At 46.7% G+C, this 21,347-nt stretch overlaps 1 protein-coding gene across 3 annotated transcripts in view; it reads left to right on the top strand.

Moving 5' to 3' along the window:
* The window catches only part of PQLC1 (PQ loop repeat containing 1), a 58,158-nt gene extending 36,811 nt beyond the window's left edge, over positions 1 to 21,347 (top strand). For all 3 annotated transcript variants that reach the window (XM_005660578.3, XM_003480628.4, XM_013993978.2), the window contains 2 exons: positions 6,545 to 6,761; positions 19,628 to 21,347. In XM_005660578.3, coding sequence (XP_005660635.1) covers positions 6,545 to 6,761; positions 19,628 to 19,835 — 425 coding nt within the window. In that variant the 3' untranslated portion in view covers positions 19,836 to 21,347. The remainder of the gene's footprint in view (positions 1 to 6,544; positions 6,762 to 19,627) is intronic.

Below are 21,347 nucleotides of genomic sequence, written 5' to 3'. Positions count from 1 at the left end.
GGAAATGAATCTGGCTAGTATCCATGAGGATGCAGGTTCAATCCCTGGCCTCGCTCAGTGGGTTAAGGATCGGCCATTTCAGTGAGCTATGGTGTAGGTCACAGACGAAGCTCAGATACGGTGTTGCTATGGTTATGGCGTAGGCCAGGGACTACAGCTCTGATTTGACCCTTAGCCTGGGAAGCTCCATATGCCACAGGTGCAGCCCTAGAAAGACAAAAACAAACAAACAAGTAGACTCATACAGTGATTGGACTTCACGTGACTGCCTTACTTCTCACAGTTCATCCATGTTGCATATATGTCAGAATTTCCTTTTTACAGGCTGAATGGTATTCCATTGTATGTATGTACTGTATTTTCTTTATTTATTCATCTGTTGGTGGACATTGCTGTAGGGCTATAGCATTCATCTTTAACTTACCTTAGTTTATGCTCAAGTGAGATTTCCTACTATAAATGCTGTGAACTTTGCATACTTTTGTTTATCCCCTACCTACCTTAGTGTAATTGTAGTCATATATTTAAGTATGCTAAAACCCCACATTATGTTGTTCTTATTTTGTTTAAATAATCACTTCTATTAATGAGTTTTAAATTGTAAGAAAAATTACATATATTCACCCACTTAGTTACTGTTTCCAATGGTCACCTTTGATTGGATGTCAGACAGTGTGAATTTTACTGTGCTGGGTGATGGATATTTTTGTGCAGCCTATAAATACTCTTGAGCTTTGTTCTGGAATGCAGTTAAGTCACTTGGAAACTGTTTGATCTTTTTAGATCTTGCTTTAAGAAGAGTTGGGTGGAAGCAGAGCAGTGCCCAGTCTGGGCTAATTTCTCCCCTCGACGGTGGCACCATCACCCCGTGCTCTGCCTGATGCCTGAATTTGGAGGTTTCCCAGGCTGGCTTGTGGGAGGGCACTGCTCCTGGCTGGGTACTGTTACTGCAACTCCTCTTGGTACCCTCCCTGGTCGGTGCTTAGCTGAGGACTCAAGGGAGGTTCTGTGGGTCCCCAGCCTCCCAGGCAGCCCTCCTCCAGCGCTCCCACCTGCAAACTCCAGCTTCCTGCCCTTCCACGCAGCTCCTTCACCCAGTGGTCTGTCCAGCTTGGCCGTGGGTTCCCACTTCCTGTCCCAAATCCTGGGAACTCTCTCAGGTTATAACCTGGGACAGTTTGGGGCTTACCTCCCTGTCCGGTGTCCCCACGTTGGCTCCAGGCTTATGGATGGAGGGCCGATGCATTTGTTGTGCGGGGGGCGGGGGACAGTGGGGAAGGCTCCTCTCTACCAAGCCCCGGCTTTCAAAAGGGATTCTTTTTTTTTTGTTTTGTTTTTTTTGTTTGCTTGTTTGTTTGTCTTTTTGCTGTTTCTTTGGGCCGCTCCTGCTGCATATGGAGGTTCCCAGGATAGGGGTCTATTCGGAGCTGTAGCCACTGGCCTACGCCAGAGCCACAGCAACTCGGGATCTGAGCCGCGTCTGCAACCTACACCACAGCTCACGGCAACGCCGGATCTTTAACCCACTGAGCAAGGGCGGGACCGAACCCGCAACCTCATGGTTCCTAGTTGGATTCGTTAACCACTGCGCCACGACGGGAACTCCAAAAGGGATTCTTTAAAAATGTCTGACTCTGCAGTCTCTGCTATAAGTGAGTTTAATTACATAAAATTCAATTTTGTGCTTTTTTTGAATAAACACGGATCAGTTTGGTTTTCATTTCTCACCAGTGATCCTTTTGCAGACTTAATACAGTTAGGGTTTGGCACATGGCTGCCACGTCACCGTGGATCAGAGTGAGGCCAGGCTCAGCCGTGGGTGCCCCAGCGTCCCCCTCAGTGGACACTTGGTGATTGCAGTGGTGGTGGTGGGGGCTCCTGTTCTCAGCGTTAGTGAGAGGAGGGGGTTGCCAGGATGCCCCAGCAGGGTGGTTTCTAACCCAGGGTGGGTTATTGGCATTGATGTGGATGATTGGTTTGGCTAAAACAGCTTTACCAAACCTGCCTCTGACACATCCAGATCTGGACCAGCAGATGGGCTGAGAGGGCCCGAAGGTCAGAAGTGGCCATCTGGGCCCGAGGTGAAGTTCCAGGGCTGGGCAGGTTCCTCCCTGGGCAGTGTTCTTCTGGCCAAGCGCATGTTGAAGTCTTATGGCCTCCAGGACAACTGTGCTGTCTCTAAGGCCTTGTTCTGAGATGCATTGCTCAACATTCACACCAGCCCGAGCTCTCATTAGCAAGTTTTTTATGGACTGGCCGGCTGCTCTGTTCTCATCGGTGAGTTTATAGACTGGCCGGCTGCAGTGACTGGCATGGTCTGGCATGGAGCAGATCTTTTCCTTGGTTTTGTTAGTACCAGCAGAGAGGAACAGCTTGGTCCCACCGAGAAGCTGCCCTCTCTGCTCAACCTCATGGCCCCAGTCCCTGGGGACTCAGACCCTCCACATGGATGTCAGGGCGGCCCCTGTACTGCTGGCACCTCAGGTGCCTACCATCTAGTTTCTGACTCTGTGATTCTACTCTAAGTGCCTTGTGTAAATGGAATCACGCAGCTTTAGTATTTGTCTTTTTGTCTCACTTATTTCACGCAGTGTAGTGTTCTCAGAGTTTATCCATACTGTAGATGGATCCATGTGCAGAATTTCCTTCATTTTTGAGACTGAATCATACTCCATGGCATATATATACATTTTGTTTATCCATTCATCTGTCGATTGACACTTGGCTTGCTTCCACATTGTAGCTATTCTGAATAATGCCACTATGAACATGAGTGTACAAATATCTGTTGGAGTATCTGTTTGCACTTCTTTTGGGTGTATGCCCAAAAGTGGAGTTGCTGGATCATGTAATAATCCTGTGTTTAATTTTCTTAGAAACTGCCATACTGCTTTCCATAGCAGCTCCAGCATTTTATACTCCACCAACAGGGCATTAGAATTCCAGTTTCTCCATATCCTTGTCAATACTTATTTTCTGTTTTTAAAATAGTAACCATCCTAATGGGCGTAAAGTCGTATCTTGTAGTTTTGACCTACATTTCCACTAGGGGTGGTGAATGACATTATCTTTTTGCTTGGGCATTGGCCATTTCTGTATCTTCTTTGGAGAGATGTCTGTTCAAGTCCTTTGACCTCTTTTAAAATTGGGTTCTTTGTAATTTTGTTTTTCAATTGCAGCCTTTCTTTATATATTCCGGATATAAGTCCCTTTCTGGATGTATGATTTGGAAATATTTTCTCCCATTCTATTGATTGACTTTTCACTCTTGATTGCATCTTTTTTGAAATGAAGTTAATTTTCTTCAGCTTTATTGAAGTATTATTCACATACACTATATTTAAGGTGTATAATGTTATGATTTGATACACATATATGTTGCAAAAAAGATTACCAAAATAATTAAGATTAGTTAACCCTTCCATCCCCTCATCTCATTATTTTTTTTTCCATTTTTAAAATTGTGGTGATGCCATTTAAAATCAACTCTCTTAACAACTTTCAAGTATATCACACAATATTGTTAACTGTGGGCACTGCGCTGTATATCAGGTCCCTAGAACTTATTCGTCTTGTAACTGGAAGTTTGTACGCTTGGACCAACATTGCTCTTTTCCTCATACCCCAAGCCCATGGTGACCGCCGTTCTAAGCCTCTGTTTCTATGAGTTTGGCTTTTTTAGATCCACCTGTAAGTAAGTGACAACTTATAGCATTGCCTTTCTCCTCCTGATCACACTTAGCCTGATGCCCATATCGATGTTCATCCATGGACCCTTAGGCTTTTTTCATGTCTTCGTTACTGTGAATAATGCTGTGTTGATTGTGGGGGTGCAGATTCCTCTTCAAAGCAGTGATTTCATTTCCTTTCAAGAAATACCCAGAAATGAGAATGAATCATAAGGTAATTCTATTTTATTTTTCTTTCTTTCTTTATTATTTATTTTGCTTTTTAGGGCCACACCCACAGCATATAGAAGTTCCCAGGCTGGGGTTGAATTGGAGCTACAACTGCTGGCCAGAGCAATGTGGGATCCGAGCCGTGTCTGTGATCCTACAACACAGCAAGGCCAGGGATTGAACCGGCATCCTCATGGATACTGTTCAGGTTTATTTCCACTGTGCTATAATGGCAATTCCTATTTTAAATTTTTTGAGGAATTCTATGCTGTTTTCCACAGCAGCTGCACCAATTTATTACCTTCTCACCAGCAGTGCATGAGACCCCTCTTTCTCCACATCGTCATGGACACTTGTTATTTCTTGTCTTTTTGATAATGGCCATTCTGACAGGTGTGAGGTGATGTCTCATGGTTTTGATTTGAATTTCCCTGATGCTTAGTGAGGTTGAACATCTTTTCATTTACCTGTTGGCCATTTGTATGTCTTCTTTGGAAAAATGTTTATTCAGGTCCTTTGCCCATTTTTAACTGGTTTTTTTTTTTTGATGTTGAGATTATGAGTTCCATATGGATCCTGGATATTAACTCCTTATAAGAAGATAGTTGGTAAATATTGCCTCCCATTCCATAGTTTGCCTTTTTTTTTCTTTTTTTTGTCTTTTTGGCATATGGAAGTTGTCAGACTAGGGATCAAATTGGAGCTGCAGATCCCACCCTACACCACAGCCACAGCAACTCGGGATCCAAGCTGCGTCTCTGACTTACACCACAGCTCACAGCAATGCTGGAACCTTAACCCACTGAGCAAGGCCAGGGAGGAACCCACATCCTCATGGATACTAGTCGGGTTTGTTAACTGCTGAGGCACAATGGGAACTCCCCATAGGTTGCCTTTTTATGTTGACTGTTTCTTCTGTTCTGCAGGAGCTTTTTCTCTTTTTTTAAAATAAATTTTTATACAATTTTTAAAGGTTACACTCCATCCATTTACAGTTATTACAAAGTATTGGCCATATTTCTAGTGTTGTACAAGATATCCTGTAGCCTGACTTACACCCAGCAGTGTGGATCTCCCATGCCCTAACCCCTGTATTACCTCTGCTGCCCCACTGGGAACCATCAGTTTGTTCTCTGTGTCTCTGAGTTGCAAAAGTTTTTTAGTTTGATGTAGTTCCACTTGTTTATTTTTGCTTTTGTTACTTCCACTTTCGAATCATATCCAAAAAATCATTGCCAAGACCAACGTCAAGGAGCTTTCTAAGAATTTTCTAGTTTTTATTTAGTGTATTTAGGTTTTTGATCCATTTTGAGTTAATTTTTGTACATGAAGGTAGGGGTCCAACCTCAGTCGTTTCTAAAAAAAAATTTTAACAAGGTTTTTCTGTTAGTCATTTGCCAATTGACTTGCTCCTTGAAAACATAAAATAGAAAAGCCTCTGACAGATTGACTTCAGACCCAGCTTTCTGAAGTCCTCTGGACCCCTCCAGGTGACTGCAGCCTGCCCCCATCCTGCCGAGCTCTCACTGTGCTCTGTGCTTGCTCCACTCCTCGGCCCAAATCTTCAGCTGGGTTTGAGTCCCCTCCACTTGCTACACCTTCTCACCACTTCTGTCTGCACTGCCTCTGCATTTGCCTAGCTCTGAGTTCCTGGCTCCTTCAGCTTACATGGCCTCCCCCGTGCTGCACCTGGGGTTTTTGCCCTGCTCTGGGAGGTGACCACAGACCAGCAGGCCATGTCCATCCCTCCTGGCCCCTGCCTACACCCCCACTTCTAGCTCAGATATCTGATTCTCAGGGGTGGGGGTGAGGGAGTGGAGCCTGTAGTGGGGAACCTGGGTGTATGTGCAGCCTGGACCCCCCACAGCCCTTCCTGGGCCCCCTGGCTGGACGGCCCTGACCAATGAGACCTTACCCACATGCAGCCCTGGCTGGGTACCCTGGGCTGGACCCTGGGCCCGGCATAGGCTGGGGCATATCACACCCCTGTTGTGCTCCCTTGGTGTTCGCCCCGTTCCCCGACCTTCCCTGCACCCAGGACCCCCCTCTGCCAAAACCCGGGTGCCACATGTATTTGCTCATTTGTGTGAGGGTTTGTGAGTACAGGACACATCTCTATATCGGCTGAGTATGTGGTGATATTGTATACCTTAGTGACCCTTATTAAGAACCAAGTACTTTTTGGAAAATGATAAGGTTAACTCAATCAGGAAAACAATCGTAGGAGGTTGGTGCTATTAATCCTCTGTTATATCTGATGAAGTGGAGAAATATGTTAATCTAAAATTGTAGGGGAAGGAATGGGATTCTGACCAGGAGACAAGTTCAGGAGGCTCTGGATTAATCCTGCACTAGGCTATCAATACTGTTTTAGGAGGAATTTAAGGTTGAGTTAGTATCTGTAGACTCCCTCAGAAATGCTTTGATGGAGGAGCTGGAACCCAGAGTTCATGACCATGTCCTCACATTGACCTTGACCTCGTCATTCAGGTCACCTCCACCTCACTCAGCCCTGCCCTCCTCACTCAGACCCACCCCTCACTCAAACCCTCCCTCCTCACTCAGCCCCACCCCTCACTCAGCCCCACCCTTCTCTTGCCGACTCTGGCCTGCAAGTTCAGCTCATGCCTTTCCATTTGCCCTAGACTTGGACCCTCATCATTTCTGGCGCTGGAGCAGCTTTGGAGACTACGTGCAGTGTGTCCTGGCCTTCACCGGCGTGGCAGGCTACGTCACATATCTGTCCATCGACTCAGCCCTGTTTGTGGAGACCCTGGGCTTCCTGGCTGTGCTGACCGAGGCCATGCTGGGCGTCCCGCAGCTCTACCGCAACCACCGCCTCCAGTCCACGGAGGGCATGAGGTAGGCACATGGCTCCCTCAGTGTCCTCACATGCACAGTAACAGCAAATGTACCTCACTTTCAATTCTATTTGGAAAACTGCCAGTTAGAGAGCAGTTTAGGGTTAAGCACACTGGTCCTTGGACCTCTCATGTGAAGGTGGGTACGTTGGTGTGTGACCAGTGAGGGAAGGCAGAGCCCCTCCTGTGAAGCAGCTGCCTGCAGCCTGCAGCCTGGTGGCTCCAGTCCATGGGTGGGAGACCAGACAGAGATGTCTCCAGAAGAGACAAGGTTCAAGCCCCTTAGTGGAAGAAATGATGCAACAGCTTATTCCCCTCAATGTCACCAAGAAGAGGTCTCAGGTTCTCCCTGATGGGGTGAAAACAATTCTATTTTCAATAACATCAAAAGGACAAAATGCTTGGGAATTAACTTGACTATGGAGGCAAAAAACCTGTGCAGTGAAAACTACAGTGAGATGGCACCTCACTATCAGAAAAACAAAGAATGGCAAGTGCTGGTGAGGATGCGGAAAAATTGGAACTCTTATGTTCTGTTGGTTGACATCCAAAATGGTACAGCTGCTGTGGAAAACAGTATGATGTTTCCTCAAAATATTAAAATATAATTCCGAAATGACCTAGCAATTCCACTTTTGGGCATATACCAAAAGAATTGGAAGCAGGCTCTTGAAAAGGTATTGTATACCCACGTTCATAGCAGCATTATTCACAGTGCCCAAAACATGGAAGCAACCCAAGTGTCCACCAGTGGGTGGATGGATAAGCAATGTGGTATGTCCATTCAGTGGAGTATTACTCAGTCTTAATAAAGAAGGAAATTCTGACACTTGCTACAGCATGGAACTTGGAGGATATTCTCCTTCGTGAAAGAAGCCAGTCAAAAAGGAGAAACACTGTATGGTTTCACATATATGAGGTATTTAGAGTTGTCAAAATCATAGAGACAGAAAGTAGATGGTGGCTTCCAGGACTGTGAGAATGGGAGAATGGAGAGTTATTGTTTAGTGGGTACAGAGTTTCAGTTTTACAAGATGAAAAGATTATGTGGATGGATGGTGGTGATAGTTGCAAAACAGAGTGACTGCAACTAATATCATTGAACCGTATACTAAAAATCATTAAGATGGTAAATTTTATGTCAGTGAAAACAATTTAGCAAAAACAAAAAAAGTCATAATATAGGAAGAGCCCATGTACCCTTTACTCAGCTTGCCCAGTTGTAACATTTTGCAAAACTGTGGCCCGGTCTCACAGCCAGGGCACTGACAGGACACATCCAGACAGAGTCCCCCAACCAGGGTTCCTGCTGTCCTAGCACCAGCTTGCCCAGCCCTGCCCACCCCAGACCTAACTGGGCAGGCACTGTTATCCATCACTATACTTTTGTCATTGCAAGCATGTTGTGTAGATGGGATCACATTGTATACGATCTTTTAAGTTTGGTTTTTTTTTTTTTACTTGATGTGATTCTCTGGAGAGTCACCCCAGTTGTTGCTATATTAACAGTTCACTCCATAATCTTTCACAGTGTGGGTGGGTGTTCACAGTCTGCTTGACCACTCACCTCTTGAAGGACATCTGGATTATTTGCAGTTCACAGCTATTACAAATAATATTTCTGTAAACATTCACGTATAGATTTTTGTGTTAACATAAGTTTCCATTTCTCTTGGATAAATGCCTAGAATGCAATTGCTGAATTATATGGTAGTTTCATTTTTAGTTTTCAAAGACATTGCCAAACTGTTTCCAAGGTGGCTGTACCATTTACCTTCCCACTAGCAGTTTCTTCACTTTCTTGCCAGTATTTGATGTCAATATTTTTTACATAGACTTATGTGTCATATATCACTATCATTTTAATTTGCATTTTCCTAATGGCTAATGATGTTGAACATTTTTCATTTGCTTATTTGCTACCTTTATATCTGTTTTGGTGAAATGTCTCCTCATGTCTTCACCCATTTTCTTTTTTTTTTTGTCTTTTTGCCATTTCTTGGGCCGCTCCTGTGGCATATGGAGGTTCCCAGGCTAGGGGTCCAATCGGAGCTGTAGCCACCGGTCTATGCCACAGCCACAGTAATGTGGGATCCGAGCTGCGTCTGCGACCTACACCACAGCTCACAGCAACACCGGATCCTTAACCCACTGAACGAGGCCAGGGATTGAACCCGTAACCTCATGGTTCATAGTCAGATTTGTTAACCACTGAGCCATGATGGGAACTCCTTCACCCATTTTCTAATTGGATCTTTAAAAAACTGTTGACTTTTAAGAGTTTTTGTTTTTAACCAACCCTTTGTAGGATATGAGGTTTGCAAATACTTTCTCTTAGTCTGTCTTTTCATACCCTTAACAGAGTTCTTTCCTTTTTTTCCTTTTTTTTTTTGGCTGCACCCACAGCACACAAAAGTTCCCAGGCCAGAGATCAAACCTGAGCCACAGCAGTGACCTAAGCTGCTGCAGGAACAATGCCAGATGCCCAACCGACTGTGCCACAGAACTCCCAACAGTAGGATCCTTTATAGAGCAAATTTAGAAGTTTTTTATGAAGTCCAGTTTATCAGTTTTACCTTTTATGTATCATGACTTTGGTGTCAAGTCTTAGCACCCTTGGCCTAGCTCTAGATCCTGAGTATTTTCTCCTTTGTCTTTTTCTAAATGTTTTATTGTTTTGCATTTTCCATTTAAACCTTTTGAGTTAATTATTTTATAAGGCATGAGACTTAGATTGATTTTTTTTCTTCACCTTTGTCAACAATCAGTTGGGTATATTTGTGTGGATCTATTTCTGGATTCTCTTCTAGTCCATTGATCCACGTGTAAGTCCCTCTGCCAATACCACAGTCTTCAGTACTGCAGATGTATAATCAGTCTGATTCCTCCCATTTTCTTTTGTTTTTGATATTCTAATTATTTTGTCTTTCATGTACAGTTTAGAATAATCTTATCTATACCTGCCAAAAATATTGCTGGAATTTTGGGAAGAGATTGTGTTGTATATCGATTTAAGAAGTGACAGCTTTACTATGTTGAGTGTTTTAATCCTTTAGCCTGGTTTATCTTTCCATTTACTTAGAGTTTCTTTGATTTCTTTTATCAGCCTTTTGCAGTTTTCAGGATAGAAGTCTACCACATGCTTTATTACATTTATACCGAAGTATTTCATTTACTTAAAAATTTTTTTATTGAATGTAGTTGATTTACAATACTGTGTTAGTTTCAGGTGTACAGCAAAATGATTCAGTGATATATATACACATACATACATACATACATACATACATATTTTTTCAGAGTATTTTCCATTTTGGGTTATTACAAGATATTGAATATAGTTCCCTGTTCTACACTATAAATCCTTGTTGCTTATCTGTTTTATGTATAGTAGTTTATATCTGTTAATACCAAATTCCTAATTTAAATCTCCCCCACTCCCTTTCCCCTTTGATAACCATAATTTGTTTTCTATGTCCATGAGTCTGTTTCTCTTTTGTATATAGATTTATTTGTATTATTTTTAGATTCCATCCATAAGTGATATTATGTAGTATTGTTTTTCTCTGACTTTGAAGTATTTTATTCACTTTTGAGTAACTGTAATTGGTATTGCATCTTAAATTTTATTTTTTAGAGTTGCTAGCATATAGAAATACAGTTAATTTTGTATGTTTATCTTACATCTAGAAACCTTCCTGAACTCAGTAGTTTCTGGTTTTCTTGTAGACCCTTCAGATTTTCCATGTAAACAATCATGTAAAAATAGAAATAGTTTTGGTGTTCCCTGTTGGCCTAGTGGATAAAGGATCTGGCATTGTCATTGCTGTGGCTCAGGTTAAGTCTTTGGCCTAGAAACTTCTACATGCCATGGGTGTGGCCAAAAAAAAAAAGGAATAGTTTTATGTCTTACTTTCTGATCGGTGTGCCTTTTATTTCCTTTCCTTGCCTTTTTGTACTAACTGGAACTTTCAGAACTATGTTGAATAAGAGTAGTGATAGTGGACATGCTGCTTGTTCCTGATCTGAAGACTTGTGTTTCACCACTAAGTATAATGTTAGGTGTAGAAAGCTCTCTACGCCTGTTTTCTGATAGTTTTTTTTTTTTTTTTTTTGTCTTTTGTCTTTTTAGGGCCACACCCATGGCATATGGAAGTTCCCAGGCTAGGGGGTCTAACCAGAGCTGTAGCCACCGGCCTACACCAGAGCCATAGCAACGAGGGATCCAAGCCGCGACTGCTCAACCTACACCACAGTTCACAGCAGTGCCGGATCCTTAACCCACTGAGCGAAGCTAGGGATAGAACCCGCAACCCCATGATTCCTCGTCGGATTCATTAACCACTGAGCCATGACAGGAACTCCCTGTTTTCTGACAGTTTTTATATTGAATGAGTTTTGAGTATCGTGAAATGCTTTTTCTGCACTGATTGATATGATTACGGGGTTTTTCTTTAGCCAATGGTGATTGCATTGATGTTTTTCAAATATTGAGCCAATCTTGCATTCCAGAAATAAATCATTCTTAGTCACGGCATTTACATTTTTATAAACTAATATATAGAGACTGCTGAATTCTACTTGCTAATATTTTAAGGATTTTTTTTTTTTTTTTTTTGTCTTTTTAGGGCTGCACCCACGGCATATGGTTTCCCAGCTAGGGGTTGAAATGGAGTTGCAGCTGCCAGCCTATGCCACAGCCACAGCAATGCCAGATCCAAGCCACGTCTGTGACCTTACACCACAGCTCATGGCAACACCGGATCCTTAACCCACTGAGCAAGGCCAGGGATCGAACCTGCATCCTCATGGATGCTAGTCAGATTTGTTTCTGAGGAGCCACAATGGGAACTCCTTTTAAGGATTTTTGTGTCTGTCTTCATGAGGGTATTGATCTGTAGTTTTCTTTCTTTTTTCATTTTCTTTCGTATTACTTTGGTTTGGGTTTTAAGGTAATACTAGCTTTGTAAAATTAATCAACAAGTCTTCCTTCTATTTTCCAGAAGAGATAGTGCAGAATTTGTGTTAACTCTTCTTAAAGCATTTACTGAAATCTCTGATGAAATCCTCTAGGCTTGGATGTTTCTTTTGTTGGAAGTTTTAAATTATGGATTCAATTTCCTTAATAGTTACAGGGTTATTAAAATTTTCTGATTCATGTTGGGTGAGCTGTGGTAGTTTAGGCTCTTAGAAGCATTGGTATATTTCATCTGTGTTGTCAGTGTTCATAGGGTTCTCTTTTTGATGTTTTCAGGGTCTGTAGTGATGTTCTGTGCTGCATTACTGATAATTTATATATTTCTTCTTGCTAAAAGTATGTCAGTTTTATTCATCTTTTCAAAGAATTAATTCTGCTTTGTAGACTTTTCTGTTTTAAATTTCATTGATATTTACTCTCATTATTATTATTTTTTTTGGCTGCACCTGCAGCATGTGGAAGCTCCTGGGCCAAGGATTGAACCTGCACTGCAACTGTGGCCTGTGCCAAAGCTGTGGCAATGCTGGGTCCTTAGCTCACTTCGCCGGGTTGGGGGTTGAACCTGTGCCTCTGCAATGACCTAAGCCCTGCAATCAGATCCACAACCTGTGCCACCAGGACTCCTAACTAGCCTTTAAGAGTATCAGGTGGTGGAAGAATTTTTTACTTTCCTTCATCCGAGAATGTCCTGATTTCCCTTTCATATCTGAAGGATATTTTCACTGATATAAGATTCTGGGTTGATAGGTCTTTTCTTTTAGCACTTGAAAAATGTTGTGCCACTTCCTTTCTGGCCTCTATGGTTTCTGAGAGAAACCCATTGTCATTTTAATTATTTTCACTTATAAGTTATTACGCTTTAGCTGCTATTGAGATTTTTATCTTTGTTTTGAGTTTTTAGAAGTTTGACAATGATGTGTCTCTTGATATGGATTTATGCTATTTGGAATTCACTCAGCTTCTGGAATCCCTGGCACTATATGTCTTGAAACTTAATTGAGGAAGTTTCAGTCATTGTTGCTTTGAGTGCTTTTGCAGTCCTGCCCTTTCCCTTCTCAAGGACTCTGATGATATTAGTGTTAGGTCATTTGCTATGATTCCTTTGTTATAATCATTTGTTATTATTCACTGCTTCTTTCTATTGTCCCAGCCACTGTGCTCTCAGTCCATTCATTAACTGTTTCCTTTTGGTTATTGTATTTTTCAATATAATAACTTTTTTTTTGGCTTCACCCATTGCATGCAGAAGTTCCTGGCCTAGGGATCAAACCTGCACCACAGCTGTAGCCAGAGCCACAGCAGTGACAATGCCAGATCTTTAACCATTGCCAATTTAAAGTACTCAATTCAGGATTTCAGTAATTCATACCACGATCTAATTTTAGTACATTTTTATCACCCAAAAGTCAGCCTCACGCCCATTAGTAATTAGTAAACCATAGAGGCCAGAAAGGAAGTGGCACAACATTTTTCAAGTGCTAAAAGAAAAGAACTATCAACCCAGAATCTTATATCAGTGAAAATATCTTTCAGAGATGAAAGGGAAATCACTCCCCATTTGTCCCAATCCCCACCCCCCACCCCCCCAAGGCCAGGCAACCTCGGACCTACTTTCTGTCTGTACAGCCTTGTCTAGTCTGGACACACCACATAAATGGAATCATATGGTACGTGGTCCTTTGTGCTGCTTTCACTTTGCATAATGTTCCCAAGATTTGTCCAATCTGTCCTTTTTTTTTTTAGGGCCACACCCGTGGCTTATGGAGGTTCACAGGTTAGGGGTTGAATCCGATCTGTAGCTGCTGACCTATTGCACAGCCACAGCAACAGAGGATCTGAGCTGCATCTGTGACCTAACTACAGCTCACAGCAACGCCGGATCTTTAACCCACTGAGCAAGGAGGCCGGGGATTGACCCTGCATCCGCATGGATACTAGTCAGATTCATTTCCACTGAGCCCACGATGGGAACTCCAGTCTGTCCTTTTTAAGGTTGAATAACGTTTCACTGTATGGATGGATCAAAATTTGTTTAGCCGTTCTTCAGTTGCTGGACATTTTGGTTGTTCAGCATTTTTTTGGTGATTGTGAATGATGCTTCTGTAAACATTTGTGTACAGGTTTCTGTGTGGATGTATGTTTCATTTTCCTTAGAATAGACCAAGGAGTGGAGCTGCTGGGTCGGTGGCTGCATCGTTTATATCCTTGCCAGGCATTCGTGGTCCTGCCCTTTCCACATCCTCACCAGCACTTGTCACTATCTGACCTTTTGACTGTGGGTGTCCTAGTCAGTGTGAAGTGGGATCTCCTGTGCCTTTATCTGCGTTTCCCTGATGACTAATGACATCCAGTGCCTTTTCGTTGTGATTATTGGCATTTGTGTATCTTCTTTGAGAGAGGTCAATTCAGATTCTTTGCCTATTGTAAAATTTGGTTGTTTGTCTTTTATTATTGAGTTGTAGAGGTCTTTAAATATTTTGGACACCAGAACCACATCAGATACATGATTTGCAAAAACTTCCCATTGTATGGGTTTTTTCACTTGATACTTTCCTTTGCAGCACAGATTTGAATTTTGATGAAGTCCAATATATTTTTTTTAAAATTGCTATGTTTTTGATGTTACACTCAGTAAATCATCATTTCTTGTCACCTAAGGTCACAAAGGCCTACTCCTTTGGGATGTGCCGTGGGTAGGTTTTGAACTTTGGGAGAGAGTTAGATAGGTGGTAAGGAGGGAAAGGTGTGGGCCCAGGCTGGGAGACAGGAATGAGTAGTGGGTGGGGAGGTGAGTGGGCCAGGGAGAGGCCTTCTGCAGGGCTGGACAGGGCGAGGATGAGGTGAGAGGTATTTTAGGAATAGTGATCTGGCTGCCCATTTTGGGAGGAAAAATACTGGAGCCAAGAATGAGGTAAGGGGAGCCGGGATTAAAATAGTGAGGAGGCGGGGGGAGGGCCAGGCACAGGAGGCAGCAGCTGGAGCGGGGACGGGTGTGATGAGGGACCTGGGAAAAGGGATCCTACTCCCAGGGCACCTGCTGGGCTGGAAGAAAGCAGCCTGGGGGAGTGGGGGAAGTCTCCCACCCAGACCAGCTTCTATAGGGTTTCCTGTGCCCTGTGCATCATCCGAACCCTGGGCTGTTTGAGTCCTACATCCAGGAGTAGGTCTCCTGGAGACCCAGCCACCCACCAGTGGGCGAGTTCTGGGTTTGGTGTCCACGAGCACATCCCTGGCATGCGGAAGTCCTGCCCCCCATCATTGTTGAGGGTAAAGATGAGGGAAGGATGGCCTTGCGCTCTGGCAGATGGGACCAGAGCCCCTGCTCCCAGCACGAGGGCGCATGTCACTCTGGCTGCTGTGTCTGCCCTGTTCAGGCTGAGGGGAAAGAACTTGATTCATGTTTGACCTGGCTGTGGCCCGCTGAGCCCTTGACACTTGGGGCTGGTTGTGGGGCCTCTGCAGGCCGTCAGATTCCTGTCCCCATGCGATAACCAACTGAGGCCGGGGCCAGGGAGGCATCCAGGCAGCTAAAAATGCTCCTGTGCCTTAGGCAGAGCCCAGCTCTCAGCCATGACCTCACTTCTGCGCTTGCTGGGGTGAAGGTGCACCTGTGTGTTCAGCACTCAGAGGGACATCAAGCCGGGGATGGGCTCCAGCTGTACCATCCACCCTAGTCTTTCCTGCCATTTGAGGCACTTACTGTGTGCCTTTGGGCAAGTTTCCTGATCTCTCTGTACCTCAGCTTCTCCATAAGAGGGGCGCCACGCAGGCCACCACGTGCTCTTTAGCGGCAGGGACTGGCCTGGTGGTACTCAGGCAGCCCAGGCCCAGAGCTGCCCTTGTTCAGATCTGGTTCCAGTCACAGCACTTGCTGTCCTCATCACGGCCACCAGCCACTGTATAACCAGGGCTGCATCCAGCCAGCTCTCAGGGGAGCTGGGACTCAAGAGCCCAGCGCCTGCTTCTGTTTTGGTTGGCGTGTGCAGGTGTGTGAGCCCAGTGGCTATGGGTTCCCCTCAGGGTGACTATCTCCTGTGCTCTGGGCCTGCGTGCAGCAGGGAGGGGCACATAGCTCCCTGTGGCTCCAGCCCCTGGGGTAGTTGTCCCATTCTATCCCACCCACCCCTATCCCCGGGTAGGAGTGGAGCTGCCTGCTCCCCAACATCTGCCGGTGTGTGACCTGATATGTGACTTCAGCTTGGTGAGGAATCGTGAGCCAGATGTGGAAGGAGGCCTGAGGAGGGACATGTGGGCATGTCTGTAGAGCATCAGACTGGTCCTTGGCAGCTGGGGACCTCCCATTGCTCTATAAGAGCAGAAGTTAGCATAGCTGCAGATGGTTGAGGGTTATGGGGCTTCCACTGAGGAGGCTTCTATAGTAACTGCTCTGATTTCAGGTGGACGAAGCAGAAGATGTGAAGGGCATTGCTGGCTTGTCCTTTCTCCTTCTAGGGTGTCTGATGCCCTCTGGGGTCAGCCCGCAAATGACCATTGCCTGCTTTTGTGCCTGGGCTCTGTGCATAGAAGAAAGGAGGTGACAGAAGGCCTGGGGTGGAGGACAAGGTCAGGACACTGGGAGGTGACAGTGGAGAGGTTGGGGACACTGAGAGGTAGCAGTAGGGAGTTTAGGGACAGTTTGAGAGGTGGCAGTGGGGAGGATGTGGACACTCTGAGGGACAGTGGGAGGTGTCATGTGCACCCGCACCACCTCTGCGATCCCCTGCTCTGCACATACAGGTTAACTTGAGCCACTGCCTAGGCAGCCCCCAGTGCTCCTGCCTGCTGCTTTTTCTGAGCACTGCTATTGGCGGCTCCTGTCTAGTCCCCTCTGTGTCCCTGGGCGATGATACAGGGTCACCCACAGCTCATTTGTCACACCACTACCTCACTCTAAAATCCTCAGTTGGCACAGGTGAGAAGGACAGAATTCAGACAGAGAGAGGCACAGACTTGCAGGCATCAGATCCCAAATGGAAGAGATGGCAGCAGCAAGGTGCTTTCCTGTCCACTCCTCAGCCCTTGTCTGGGGCTCACTAGCTTAGGTGTCCACAGGGACTGGCCAGTGAGGGCCAGCAGAACTCAGGGCAGAGGGGCACAGGGTGGTCAGTGATGGAACAGTCTCAGATCTTTTCCATGTCTGGCCCACCTCTGCCCTTGGGTGCAGCTTACAAGCCTGGACATTGTGGACAGAGCAGCACTGGGCCCCTGGAGCAGGTGAATGGTGGAGAGGAAACCAGGACTTGAAGTATGAGTGATGTGGAGTGTTTTTCCCACATGTGCCAGCCTGGGCTTCTGTACAACCTGAAGTCCTGAACAGTGTGCTGGGTAGAAGGTGCTAAGAGAAGCCTCTCTTCCTGGTCTGAGAAGTGGGAAGGGGTCCCCGCCAAGACCTGTGGGACAGACCACCCCCCAGGTCTCAGCCTGGCCGCTGAGTGCTGCCCACAGTGCAGATCTGAGTAGCACCAAGGTGGTTTTGAAAACTGAATGAATTGAGCCAGAGCCCCTGAAAACTAGCTAGAACTTGCAGTTTGAAACTAACCTCATGAGTTCCCTGCTAGAACAAAAAAATGGCATTCTTTACAGGAGCGAAGCAGAGCATTAAAAATGTCCAGGATAGGAACCCAAGCTACTCAATATGAAGGTTAGGAAAATCTCAACGACCCTCAAAAGAAAAGACAACCAACAGACAACAGAGAAAACCAAGACAGTCCAACCAGGGTGCCACAGATACTGGCATAATCAGATTTTAAAGGCACTGGGTATAACTGTGCTCTAAAAAGTGAGAGTAGATGTTTTTGAAACCAGTGTGAAGATCGACCATCTCACCAGAGAAATAGAAGCTGTAAGAAAAACCAACTAGAAAATTGAATAATACAATTGATAAATGAAAATATAAATTGAAAAATACAATAGCTAAATAAAAAATATACTTCATGAGTTCAATAGTAGAATGAAGATGACAGAGGACGAATCTGTAAATTAGAAGATAAATCAAAGAAAATCATCCATTCTGAACAACAGGAAAAAAATCGGAAAAAACCCCCATCGCCTCAGGGACAGCACCAAGAAGTCTAACTGATGTCACCTGAGACCACAGGAGAGGGGAAAGAGTGGTGTGAAACAGAATAGTTGAAGAAATAGTGGCTGAAAAATCCCAAATTTGATGCATGATAATTGTGCAAGATTTAGATGTTCAGCAAATCCCAAACATGCATCACATCACAGCAATCAAAATGCTAAAAACCAAAGTCAAAAAGTGTTGCAAGCAGCTGGAGAAAAGCACTGATTATATATGATAAACTGGATTTTTTTTTTTTTTTGGCCATTTCTAGGGCCGCTCCCGTGGCATATGGAGGTTCCCAGGCTAGGGGTCGAATTGGAGCTGTAGCTGCCAGCCTATGCCAGAGCCATAGCAACGCAGGATCCGAGCCACGTCTGCATCCTACACCACAGCTCACGGCAACGCCGGATCCTTAACCCACTGAGCAAGGCCAGGTATTGAACCCGCAACCTCATGGTTCCTAGTCGGATTTGTTAACCACTGAGCCATGACAGGAACTCCCTAAACTGGATTTTTAAATGCAGAATTAGTTATCAGCTGATTTAAAACAAAAGCCCTTATACACTGTGTGAGCCCATAGGACAAAACCAGTCATCTGTGCTGGGCTATGTGAAGTGGACAGCTGGCATTCTGTGCCTCCTGAGCCAAGTCATTCTCCCAAGTAAAGGCTCCTGGAAGCCTGAGGCCACCGAGTGATGCTCAGGAGAGCTGTTCACTTCCTTTCCTGGTTCCACGTGGTTGGCTTGACACTGCAGTGGGCAGAGTAGGGGACGTGGCCACCCCTGTGCTGGGCACAGGATGAGAGGTCCTTGCCTGGTTTTCCAGATAATAACTAGTCTGGGCTCAGAGTTAACCCAGCACCATAGCTCCAGGTGGACGGGCCACTTTAGGAGTGAGTGCCTGCCATGCCCACTGCATAGATGGTGCCTTGGCCTGGTGTCTGCATCCTGTCCACTTGGGAATGCTCCCTTCTCCCTCCCGACTTCAGCTTTCTGCCGCAGTCTGGTTTAATCAGCCTTATAAGGGTCAGCCTGCATGGAAATGGGTCTGATTTAAACATTTTATGCTGGCAAACATGATGGTGCTCATTACCTGACAAGCCAGGCTTTAGATGCTACATGTGGAGTGGTGTGTGTAGACATGAGTGACAGGTGACAGGGTCCCCTCTGTACCCCATAGACCAGTCTGAGCCTGGGTGGTGGTGCAGATGACCAGAAGTGGAGTCCCCCTCTGATGTCTGGGTGAGGGGCCTGGCCAGGGGTGGTGGCCCAGAGGCCTTTGGATGCAGGAGTGCGGGTGGGAGGCCATGCTTTCCTGAGGCATGCAGTGGACGTGGGCCAGGGTGCCATGACCTGCAGTTCTAATGCAGCCACCTGGTATAAGGAGGTGGCAGTCCTTCCTCTTCTGTCTGAGGCCAGTTTGTCCCAAGGGCCACTTAGCTGATGTGCCTGCAGCTCGGAGGATGGTACGCTTGTGAGGCCACATGGCCTCAGCCCCTGTGCTGGCCCTTTCTCCAGCTTGGGCCAAAGGGCTCCTGCAGTCCAGGGGCCTTCCTGTCCCTGTGGCCATGCATGAGACGACATAACACGAGGCTATATCATGGCGAGGACAGAAGGGGTAGGAAGGAGGCCAGGGCCTGGGGTCTCTGCCTTTCATGTCTTGACCCCTGGTTTATGTCCCCTTGACCCCTGTTTATGACCCTTAAGCTCCTGGTGTGTCCCCTGACCCCTGGTTTATATTCCCTAATCCCCTGGTTTATGGCACCTGGGCTCTGGCATGTCCCCTGAATCCTGGTTTGTGCACCTGACCCCTGCCTGTGTCTCTGCAGCATCAAGATGGTCCTCATGTGGACGAGTGGCGACACCTTCAAGACGGCGTACTTCCTGCTGAATGGGGCGCCCCTACAGTTCTCAGTGTGCGGCCTGCTGCAGGTGCTGGTGGACCTGGCCATCCTGGGCCAGGCCTACGCATTCACCCGCCACCCCCTGAAGCCCGCACCCCATGCCACGCACCCTGCCAGTGCCAAGGCCCTCTGAGGCAGCCAAGGAGGATGAGGACCTAGGACTGCTGGCCATGGGCACTGACCCAGCCACCTGTCCCCCACATGGATGTCCTGGCCCTGAGATGGTGTCCTGGCTGTCAGGGTCTTGTCAGGCTCCCTCAGCCAGGACTGGCATGAGCAGGTTTCACCCTGGGGCAGGGCAAGGTGGGGCAGGGCTGCCTCATCTTCCCGGTGATGGAAAAGCAGGTATTCTCTCCCACCTCCATTCAATACCCCCAGCAGGAGCCCAGGGCATTTCACAACCCGGGAGGAGGGAGGCCTGTGCTCTGAGGGCCAAGGACATCAGGGAACCTCCAGTCTCAGCCCCCATGGACCAGACATGGTTGGTGGGGCTGAGAGGGCCTGCAGCAGGGCCCCGGGAGCCCCAAGACCGGCGAGGGTGGGAAACGGTGCCAGGAGAACCCGGGGTCCTAGCACATGGAGCCTTTGGTCTCAGCATGGCCTGGGTGGGGGCGCCCTGGGGCCAGAGGGTGGCCGAGGTGGGGTAACAGCAGGGTTGGCCTCAGGTTCAGAGAGTACATGAAGTGCTTCAGTGCAGCTGCCCCACTGGTCTTGGCCCCTGGTCAGCCTTCTTCCAGGCAAGGCTAGTGTTGACCCCACCAGGCAGGGCCAGGCCTGTGTCCAGAGCAGCTGGGCCCTGGCCAGGGCAAGCCCTGAGGTGCTGGAAGCAGGGCCAGGAGTTCCCAAAGGTGTGGGCGTGGCAGGGTGCCAAAGCCCCTGTGGGTCCTGGAAAGGCCGAGGGCCTGGGTCCAGGCTGGGCAGATGCACCGGCCATCCCCAAGGAGGGATGCCCTGTGCCGCGGCCCTTCCCCTTGGGGAATTGTGCAGACATGGCTTAGGCTTCCGACTCCCAGCACTGGGAAATGCCTGCAGGCCAGGAGGGGACAATGAGGCAGGCATCCCTATGCTGGGTGGGCCATCCCTGCTTCCAGGAAGCCCCCTCCCCACATCCCCAGCTCTCAGGCCTGATGGGGACGTTCCTGCTGGCCCCCTTCGTTGCAGCGTCTGGCTGGGGTGGGGTTGCTGGTCTGACGCTGGTCCCTCCTTCAGTTCACAGGAGCATCTCAGTCTGGCCATGTGGGCCCTGTGGGCCCTGCAGGCGAGTGTTCTAACTGCTGTCATGGGTCCCCGCAGGCAGCGCCTTCCCATCCGCTGGGCGGAGGAGTGGCTCTGTGTGGTGTCCACACTCTATGGCCGGTGCCAAAGCTCTAGCGTCTGCTGTAACCAGTGGAAAACATGCAAAGCTGTTTCCTCCTCCTGAGTTTTCCTCAAAAACTCCTGAATGTTTGAGGATCCTGCTTAGTTCTCTGGGCTGCAAGATGCTTTGAAAATATTTATTTTTTAAAAATGAAGGGAGATGTCTGTAGCCGTAATCGCCTCTAAATGAAAACATCACCAGTTGCAGTGGTGACCTATGTATGTGCCACCTGTGGGAGCAGTGGCAGTTCTATGTGACTTTCATTCAATAAACTGCTCACGGATCCAG

Source organism: Sus scrofa, chromosome 6, assembly GCF_000003025.6.
Source record: "Sus scrofa isolate TJ Tabasco breed Duroc chromosome 6, Sscrofa11.1, whole genome shotgun sequence".
Taxonomy (NCBI): domain Eukaryota; kingdom Metazoa; phylum Chordata; class Mammalia; order Artiodactyla; family Suidae; genus Sus; species Sus scrofa.
Note: the sequence above shows the minus strand (reverse complement) of the source record. Positions and strands in the feature narration are given on the sequence as shown.